Source organism: Cynocephalus volans, chromosome 8 (genome assembly GCF_027409185.1).
Source record: "Cynocephalus volans isolate mCynVol1 chromosome 8, mCynVol1.pri, whole genome shotgun sequence".
Taxonomy (NCBI): Eukaryota; Metazoa; Chordata; class Mammalia; order Dermoptera; family Cynocephalidae; genus Cynocephalus; species Cynocephalus volans.
The window spans coordinates 117,453,646-117,463,598 of record NC_084467.1 but is presented as its reverse complement, the minus strand read 5'-3'; the positions used below and the strand labels follow the sequence as shown (position 1 = coordinate 117,463,598).

The 9,953-nt window shown below is 38.4% G+C and overlaps 1 protein-coding gene across 1 annotated transcript; it reads right to left on the bottom strand.

The window, feature by feature from the left end:
• Positions 1-2,906: 2,906 nt before the first annotated feature.
• On the bottom strand, positions 2,907-3,832 carry LOC134383008 (serum amyloid P-component-like). The gene is made up of 2 exons (XM_063103663.1): positions 3,769-3,832; positions 2,907-3,511 (listed from the first exon to the last, which is right to left on the bottom strand). Exons 1-2 carry the CDS (start codon positions 3,830-3,832, stop codon positions 2,907-2,909), a joined length of 669 nt encoding a protein of 222 aa, XP_062959733.1.
• Between the last annotated feature and the right edge of the window lie 6,121 nt (positions 3,833-9,953).

Genomic DNA, 9,953 nt, shown 5'->3' with positions numbered 1-9,953 from the left:
AAAATGATTATGTGATACCCAAGTTCTATGGCCCAGTCCTAAGATCCTCACCATGTTTCACAGCATAAAGTTCTGCAAAACAAACTTAACCTTTACCATTATAAAAACATCCCTGTCAATATGCATTCCCACAAGTTCCCAGTGGGAAAATCTGTGCAGTGGGGCTGAATGTTTTACTCACAATAACTTTCTGGTCTTCTTCAGTAGATAATGGAGGGAAATGTTTAAAACTTAGTCCGAATTGATAATTTAGGTCATCTGTTAGATGATAATCTTTTGGAATAATTGGTCAGTGTCTCCTGTTTCTGCTCTCTTCCCTGCACTTCCCAAGGATAGTAACTTTGTGTAGAAAAGGGAATGTTAATGAAAGGTTCCTCTTGAAGGCCTGATCTTCCTCCCAGGTTGGTCAGATAAAAGACTTGTTTAGTTTTAGCCCATCTGCATTCTGAACTCTCAGGGTCTCAGGGAAACTTCTGAGTCTTATTTGGAAACATTTGGAAACAGATCACAAGTTAAGCTGAATTTCTAAGCCCCTCTTTCTAACCAAGTTCAGCCACTAAATTCACCTTGATGAGACAATTCATTGATTGATGTAGGCAGCTCGGAGAGGAAGAATCAGGATACACAGATCTAACTGATTCCCTCCTTTCTCTTTAGTCTTCCCTTTTCTTCATACTACCCTTGAGGGACAGAAGGGACAAATTTTCCCATGATTCATAGCCTTTATCTTCTCCAATCCAGCATCCAGTAGATGTCTTAAATTAGGCAGTTTCAGTAATACATTGATGCTGGACACTCAGTGGCTCAACATAGTAGAGGACGTGCCCTCTGCAAACTGTTGGGGGCTCTGGTGTCACCATCACTCAGGGACCTAGGCTGATGGAGGTGCCTCCAACTTCTAGTTGCAGCAGAACGGATGATGTAGACTTTCCCCATGAGAGAAGGAGAGAGCACATGATGGTCTCACACCTACTCTTAAATATGTTAGCAGAGAGGTGACAAAAGATCCTTCCTACAGGCAATGGACTAGTTGTAGGGCCCTGATCTACTGCAAGAGATCTTAGAAGTATGGTCTTCTACATGCTAAGGAGAAGAGTAGATGATATTGTGAGCACCAGTATTATCAACTATAGTCTTGTTAGAGGAAATTTTTAGTCTGCCCACCAATTTTTTGTCTTACTAAAGTGTATTTGCTCTGGAATAATATATCACATAGCTTAGTCCCAGAGGTGGAAGTCTGCACAGGGGAGATATTTTAGAGGGGAAACTAAAACACCTTAATTTAAGGCTCACAAAATTATTTTTATTATATTCATCAAATAGATTAGGCAGGGTTGTGCCTATTCTTACTTGTATTCAAAATACAAAATTATGGAAAGATGTAATATAAGCAGAAAATATATGGTTAAGTCAGAAGATGGCAAAGGAAGGCAAACATTTAAGCTAAATGTTTCCCATATCAACAAAACACCTGCCTGCCTATCTTTATCCACTTACCTGTTCTCTTGCCGCTTTGTGGGAAGGCTGATGGGACCTGTAAGAAATGCATGCAGCAGCTCTTCCTCCACATTTAGGAAGTATTTTCTGGCTCAAATGTCAGCTCTCTAACTCCATCATCTGTTTCTGGAATCTTCTGTTTTCATTACATTGTGCCATGCCTGATTTCTATGCCTTTCATCTGCTCTTATAAATGGTCTCTTTGGTTGGTTTCAACTATATGTTTTGGTTAAAACCCTGGATTTATCCTGAATTCTGTCGTTCTGATCTTCTCTGACTCCATTCTCTGGAAAGCAGGACCAATGTCCCTATGTCATGATTAGCGAGGACTCCCTCCTAAGTTAAGCATCTTTTGCTCCTTTCTGTCTGAGAAAGGAGTTAAGAAAATCTTTTTCATGAAACCCACTCTCATTAAGCACCAACTAAGTACAAGATAGTGTGTCATGTGCTTTACATAAAAACAATAGAAACAATAACAGTATAATAATGTAAATAATAATAATATACTAATATTACTAATACACTTATATTACTATTATTTATATATTAATAATATTATTATTTATATTATTTATTATAACAGATATCATTTATTACATGCGAGTCAGTAGCTGAGAATTTTATATGCAGGGCCCTCAGACTGTGTCAAGTCCTGTAGGGTCCTGTATCTCATGCCAAGACATTTGGCTCCTTTCTTGTAAGTGCCCAGGGTTTTAAGCAAAGGTGACATGAATACTCTTCAGAACATAATACCTTCTTTATGACTTTGGGACACCGTAATGATCATCAATTTTATACAGTGTTCCTGGGGATGCTGGATGTGAAGTTTTGCCTTGGACCACATGGTCCCAGATAGTCCTGTTCCCCTGGTTTCTGTGCTTGCATTTTATTAGAACAGGTCTGGGGATACACCACACAGTGAGAAGGAACAAGAGCTCTTAAGGAGTAGAGCAACCCTAGAACCATTCTTGCTTTTGATTTCTTTAGCTGTGACCTGGAAATACAATTTGGCAGCCTTCAACTGAATTCCACAAAAATAAATACTTGCAAGTAAAATAAGAATAAACTCCATTAAATAGAAAGTCTAAGAGCTTCTCCTACTAATCAAATGTTAAATCTTTTACTTTTTCCTTTACTCCATGTTTTGTTTTTATTATATCATGGTTGTTGCCCATTTTCTGAAAAACAGTGAAACTCAAAAACAGAACCCTTAAATGAGAGGTGCTTTGGGCCATGCAAAATACTGAACAAATGCATTGTACTTTTATTGTAAATTAAGTAGTTCAACAGATAGGAAATTCAAAGAAAACACAGCAATAGCAATAGGGCACAAAGTATAATTGTCTTCAGAGCTGGTCTTTCCTGAGGTGACTTCCTTCCCAGTAACTCTGCCCTGTTGGAGCAGAACTTCAACTCCATGTAAGGGGCTTGATGACCACATAACCCTGCATCTTATAGTTCAATGCCTGCCAGTTCAGGATATTGGGTTTGGAGTATACACCTTGATATACAGGCTGGATCTCTTGGGACAGCACAGAGTCCCACATGTACAAATCCCCAATTTCTCCCACAAAGGACTGGCTCTTATCAAACCCAGCCCCGTAGGAATCTTGCTCCTGCCCCAGGATGATCATAGGGTGGGCTCCCACAGAACGGCCTTGCCCCAGACCCTTTCTCACCAAAGGCTTTCCATTGACCCAAATTTCAGCAATGCCCGAGGAGGACTCCCAGCTGGCACAGATGTGCACTGGGGCAGGAAATGGCTCATAGACTTTGAAGAAAATCTTTTCACTCCCAATGATAAAACTGTACTCTCCAATTTTAGGCTTAAAAATGATAATCTCATTGCTCTTGGTCTGGATGCTATAGGAGAAGAGGCTGTAGGCATGAGAGAGGTCGGTATAAGTGCAAAGGCACACTGTGAAGTTCTGCAGATGTTTCTCCAGCTGTGTGATCAAGGTCACATGAGCACAATTAGATTCTTTAGGAAAAACAAATACTTTCCCACTCATGTCTGTGAGAGAAAGAAAGTAATAAAGTAATAAAATAATCTTCACTTAAAATGTGAATGGGAAAAATCACTAATTCGGTTTTATATTCAGCAACCTCTTGTCTTTCGTTCCCACAATCTATCTCTCTCACCCACCTACTCTATCACGTACACTCGTATGAGGGTACTTCAAGAAGTTCATGAAAAAATATAATTAAAAGATGATATGAATCTTTCCATAGGCTTTTCGAAGTACCCTCGCATAGCCCTGACCTCCCTACCTGTCTGAGCAAAAACTTCCAGCAAGCCGGAGAGGACAGAGACCCAAAGCAGCAGCTTGTTCATGTTCCTATCCTGGGGCTGATACAGCAGCAGCAGTGACCAGGTGAGGGTGGCAGCCAGCACAATAGCTGTCCAACCAGCTTCCAACTCACTTATGTAGTGGTACACATTCTCAGGCTATTTGGGGTTTATATACACCTATGGGTGAGGATGGGAGATGGAGAGCACCAATAGTGTGTGAGTGATTTTTCAGCCTGTCCTTTGGTGCCACAATCAGAGCTGCCAATGGGGAAGCAGTGGTGAGGCCCTGGGCTGGAAAATCAATAGGAGTTATTTATTAGGCACAACTGACTGCTGGAGTGCCAACCTCTGTGACCCAGATTTTGTTGCTGGGAACAGACTGGTTGATGAGTGGAGGAATTATAAATGGGATGAGGGCTCCGCTCTTTAGGCTCTGCTCTCCTCTGGGTTGAGAGCTCTGCTCTTCAGGGCTCCCGTGATGTGCCTGGAGTTCCTGAGCTATGCTGAGGGTCTCCCTGAGCACAGTCCTGTTGTGGGCTGTGGGAATGAGACCTTTTCTTTCTTTGATAGCTCTGCGAAGTAGTTTTCTGTTTAGGACATTAGGGGATTCTGCTTTCTGCTATAGACACTGAAAATCCTCCTATTAATTTAGTATGATATGTCAACTCTTTGTTAAGAAGATTCAGAAAAATAGAGGATATCACCCCTGGTTTCTGAAGAATTGTTTGGACCATCTCTCACCTGCCTCTCTTTCCTCTTTCTCATCATGTCTTGATCTCTCTGACACTGATTCACTGTCCTCAGATATCTGAGCATCAGACTGACAGTTTTGTGCTCTTCTGCCCTCAGCCATTTAAGGCAAAGTTTAATATCCATATGTGGTGATACTGCCTTAACACACATTAAACACAATTTTTGTGAAAGTTTATTGTGAGCCATGCAGTATGTAAGGTTTGCTTTCCTGATTTTCTTTATATATGTAGTGACCTTCATCTCTCTTGTAGTTAAATGGTCATGATTGGACTTATAATAACTCAATCTTGCTCTTTTTTTTTTTTTTTTTACCAGATTTCAAACTGAAATTCTTTAATCAAAGATATTTATTATTTCATTTATTCTACTTCTTTTTTTTGCCAGCACTTCATCCCCTCTTCTTCATTTTACCTCCCAATCTTCTTGGATGGATTTTCCTGACTTGGTAATTGCCACCCATAACCTTCCCCCCCACCCTTTTATTCTAATCCTTAGAGCTGGTCAGACCCTAACTGCCACCTTCTTAAAATACCTTTCCACATTGTCATTCCTTTGAAAGTTTGCATTAGGTTTATAGTTGGAGTTGGGCTTAAGCTACCTTTTCATATTGAATGAAATGCAAACTCATTATCCTGGGCTCTAGAGCCATTCACAATTCTTTTCCAATCTATTGGTTTCGTTTTACTTCCTCCACAAATCCTGCTGTGGGGCTAAACTCCTCTACTTGTGAATCCTTTTACATGTCCTGGGTCTCCCTTTTAAATACTTTGACCTATTCCCTTCTCTATAACTGAAATAGCTGATAAGAGTTTGGTGAAGAACAGGATACTTATGTAGTTTCGATCTACCTCCTTGAAAAATATTAATTTAAAAGAAAAAAAGACTGAATTCAAAGTAGAGAAACATTGTTCATTCCACCTTAATCAAGTAATCAAGTGAACATCATTAGAAGTGGGATAATTCAGAATCATGTGCCTCTTGATAGAATGCGATGACAAAACACAGCATCACTTCTGTCCTTCCAACAATCCTTAACAAGGATCTAGTCATGAAAGAACATCAGAACTACTAAATTTTAGGACATTCCACAAAATAACTGGCCTGTAATCTCTAGAAGTGTCCAGATACAGGTAATGAAGGACCAGGAAAGACTGAGGGGTTTTTCCAGATTGAGGAAGATTAAAAGGAAATGCCAATAAACACAAGGCTTGATTCTGACCTACATTCTTTTGTTATAGAGAATGTGCTTGACACAAATGGACAGATATTGAATGGAATCTGAGGATTATATGGTAATAAATTAATGTTAATTTCTTGATTTTGATGATTGCATTGTAATTTCAGAGGAGAATGTCCTTGTTTGTAGAAAATACTAAAATATTTGAGGATGATGACCCATGTGTCAGCAACTTACTCTCTAAGAGTTCAAGAAAAAAAGTTACTGTACTTTAAACTTTTCTGTAAATTTGAGGAAAAAAAAAAGAATTTGGAAAGAAAAAGTGGCACTCAGTCTTGCCTGGGAAGATAAATGAGCAACAGTAAAGGGGAAAGTAAGAGAAATTACCTGAATCATAAAAAAAATTGGGAATGAGCATTTGCTGAGTTTCTAAGTGGACATTCATATGGGGTGATCAGTCACTCTGAAGAGACTAGCCCCTTTAGAAACAATGCTGTTGATCAGGTGGGAGAAGGAGAAATAATCAGAGGTGGTGGTGATGGGGGGGAGGCTTTAATTCTTCTCCTACTCTTTCTTTTCTGGAACAAGCCATTTCTTCAGAGGCCTTGGGGGAAAGCAATAACAGGGGCATCAGAAATCAGATCAGGAACAGAATTCGTTCGATTTCAGAAGGGGAATAATTGGAACTGTGATGTGGAAAATTGAAACTTAGGTCTTAATTTCTATTTTCTGCCAGTAAGTATTTAGGCGGGACAGTGGTTCTTAACTCAGCATTTTATAGTTTGATTATGTTATATAAGAGAATTTCCTTTTTCTTAGGAAACATGCACTGAAATATTTAGGAGTAAAGGATCCTAATGTTTCCAACTTATTCTCATATAATTTAGAACTAGAGATAATGAGGCAAATGGGGAAAGTGTAAAAAACTGGTGAATCTAGGAAAAGGGTATGAAGGAATTCCTTGTATTACATTTGCGACTTTTCCGTAAGTCTGAAATTTTGTTAAAATAAAAATGTAAAAATATGTTGGGGAAATAGAAATCAGTGATGGCATTGCTTGTGACAGATAGAAAAGCTGAAAGAAACCTAGGCTAGGAGAAAGGCAGAGATCATGGAGTCAAAGATTAACTAAAGTTTGCATGCATATGCTTCAGATAACTTCTGATGTCTTAAGAGTTATGCACTATATCAGGTCACTATGAACTCGAGGAAAGACTGAATTAAGAGATTCCTAGATTGGAAACATAAAGTACAACAGGATTTGGGGCAACTCAAAATTTTTTATTCTGACTTCCATTGAAATGCTGTGGAGATTTAGGACATTCAACTGCATTGTATGGAAATAGGTGCCATAGTTGATACAACTACTTAATTAAGATCCTGGAGTGTGTGTGCACTGAATCAAAACTGCACAATGCTACTGGTTTTATGGTATAAGAAAGAACCAAAAGTACATTGAAGTCTTTACACTCTTCCATATCTTCCATGTAGGAAAGAGAATAATCAATAAACACAGGTCAAATGTAAAAAAAAAAAAAAAAAATTAGAGCATCACTTGCTACAATCTCAGAAAAACCTTAAGGGATATGGAGGGGAGAACAATTTGCATCAGTCAAGCGGAGCTGGCATCGAGCAAATATAGGGAACTCTAGATGCTAAGAATTTGACATAACCACTGGAAAGTCTCCCAGAAGGAGCTACTAATAGTCAGGCTATGATTTTCTAAAAATATCTATCCTGCTGAAATTGAATTTATTAACAAATGGATATCCTTGGGGAATGTTGAATTTTTCCTACTGACACTAGTGACCTCTACCTTGGAAACATACAGAGACGAATCCACCATCTTCTAAAGACAGTAATCCTTGCAACTTACATGTTCCATCTCTCTCAGTAAAGTCAAGGATTAAGGAAAGAGAAACCATCTGAGACAATGGCGTAAGGAATCACAAAGCACCAACTCTGGGGAAATTAAAAATTCCCATTTTAAATAAGATCCCATGTTACCTGCCTGAAGTCTGACTGTTGGTTCCCTTGAGATACTCAAAGTTTTGAGGAAAAGAGACCCAGGAGATCAGGGGTAGACAACGCGGCTTTTCCCCTGAGAGTCCCCTCCTGATCTCTGAGGCTCTTCCTCCTCCTCCTGTAGTCATAGCTTTCAGAGCCAGAGGGACCAGTGGGCATGTCATGTGCCCCTCTTTCTGTAAGCTATAGTACTAATAAGAGGGATGTATGTGATTGTAAGAGTATATACCTTTGGAGAAGCACCAGGCTTTTTGCTATTTTGTTTGTTTTTTATAGATGCAGTCAGACTGGATTTGAAAGGTATTGGAGATACCTATATGCACTTTTTAGCTTAGGCACTTTTTGGTTCTACTTGCTCCTGAACCCATCCTGGGCCAGGATCTGAAATTCTGGATGGGAAACACCACAGATATGCCAGTTGGGCTCAAGTCCTAAAAGCACAGCCTTGCAAATTTCTTCCCATATTCATCTTATGATCAAGTGTTTTTCTCCTCTGGATTCTCCAGGTAGCCGTGAGAATCAGATTTTTAAAGAGGTCACTTTATCCATTGGTGGCATCATAAAATTTACTTGTGTTTCAAGGAGAAGAGACATAGGGTTTTGTTTGTTTGCTTTCTGCAAGAGTCATTTACATGTAATATCAATTTTCAGGAGATTGGCCTAAGTGGCATATCTTTATTTTTATTTGTTTTTATTATTTATTATATGTACATGTGGGGTACAATGCTGATTTTCAATAATTGTGTAAAATGTTTAAATTGCATATTTTAAATTCTTCCCTTTCCCCTCACAGGTTTAGTCAGATTTAAATAACAAATAGATGATTTCTTATAAGTATCAATAAATTCTGTGATATCTTCTTTTCATCTCTTGGCATCTTCAAACTTTTCTGTTTTCTCTTTTCTTTTATTTGGTATATAATCTTCGTGTCTAAAACATTTGCTGCATTAACTCTTCATTTTATTCATCTGTTTCAGTGTTTTTGTTTTCCCAAGATGATGATCTATAAATCTTCCTCCCTCTTTCTCTCTCTCTCTCTCTCACACACACACACACATTTTTTTTGAAATTTTGAAATTTTAAATTTTTTATAATAGCAAAAATTTATTGAATAGTTTTTTTGCATTGCAAAACTTTTAAAAATATTTTATTTTAATAGTTTAAATACTACTCTTGAAATATTGTTAACATTATTTCCTCAACAAACTTTATTCCATCAATAAAATAAACTTAAAAATATTGCAAAGATTGATGGCAGATCAAATATTTTGTCCTTAAGATGGAAAAATACTAAGAACTTATACCAAATAATGAGATTTTATAGTTTCTAGAATTATCTTGAATTCATTTAGATAAATCACACCATGACTGTCGTTCTTTGTGGAAGGTATATATCCATCATGATATTTTCCATTGGTTATGAATATTCATTGGGTACAAAGCTGACTGTTACCACTCATACCCAAGATGTGATGGCTGGATCAATACTATCAGCATGCCAATTACCAGAAATTGTGATTATTCCCTGTGTCCTCCACCCAGTTAATCTTCTACCTTTCTCTCTCTCCTCCCTTCCGCTACCCCACGCTGCAACCCTAGTTATGCTCTCTCCCTCTCCAAGTCCAATACACCACTGTGGTTTTTCTTTCTTTCCTTCTTTCTCTCTTAGCTTCCACTAATGAGTGAGGACATGGGGTATTTTTCCCTCTGTTCTTGGCTTATTTCACTTAACATAAGGTTCGCCATGCTCATCCATGTTGCTGCAAATGGCAGAATTTCATTCTTTTCTATGGTAAATAGTATTCCGTGGTGTATATATACCACATTTTCCTTATCCAGTCATCCGTAGATGGACATTTCAGTTGGCTCCATATTTTGGCAATTGTAAACAGAGCTGCAATGAACATGGCAGTGCAGGTATCCCTTTGACATGATGATCTCCATTCTTTTGGGTATATACCAAGAACCGGGATTGCTGGATCCTGGTAGGTCTGTCTGTAGTTGTTTGAGAAATTTCCATGCTGTTTTCCATAGTGGTTGTACTAATTTACAGTCCCACCGATAGTGTAGGAGCATTCCCTTCTCTCCACATCCTAGCCAGCATTGTTATTCTCTATCTTTTTGATTATAGCTAGTCTTACTGGGATGAGATGATGTCTCAATGTAGTTTTAGTTTGCATTTCCCTGATAATTAGTGATGTTGAGCAT

Coding starts and splice junctions, on each gene's coding strand:
- LOC134383008 (XM_063103663.1), bottom strand. CDS start 3,832: ATGAACAAGCTGCTGCTTTGGGTCTCTGTCCTCTCCGGCTTGCTGGAA. Junction 3,512..3,768: donor GGAAGTTTTTGCTCAGACAG/GTAGGGAGGTCA, acceptor TTTCTCTCACAG/ACATGAGTGGGAAAGTATTT.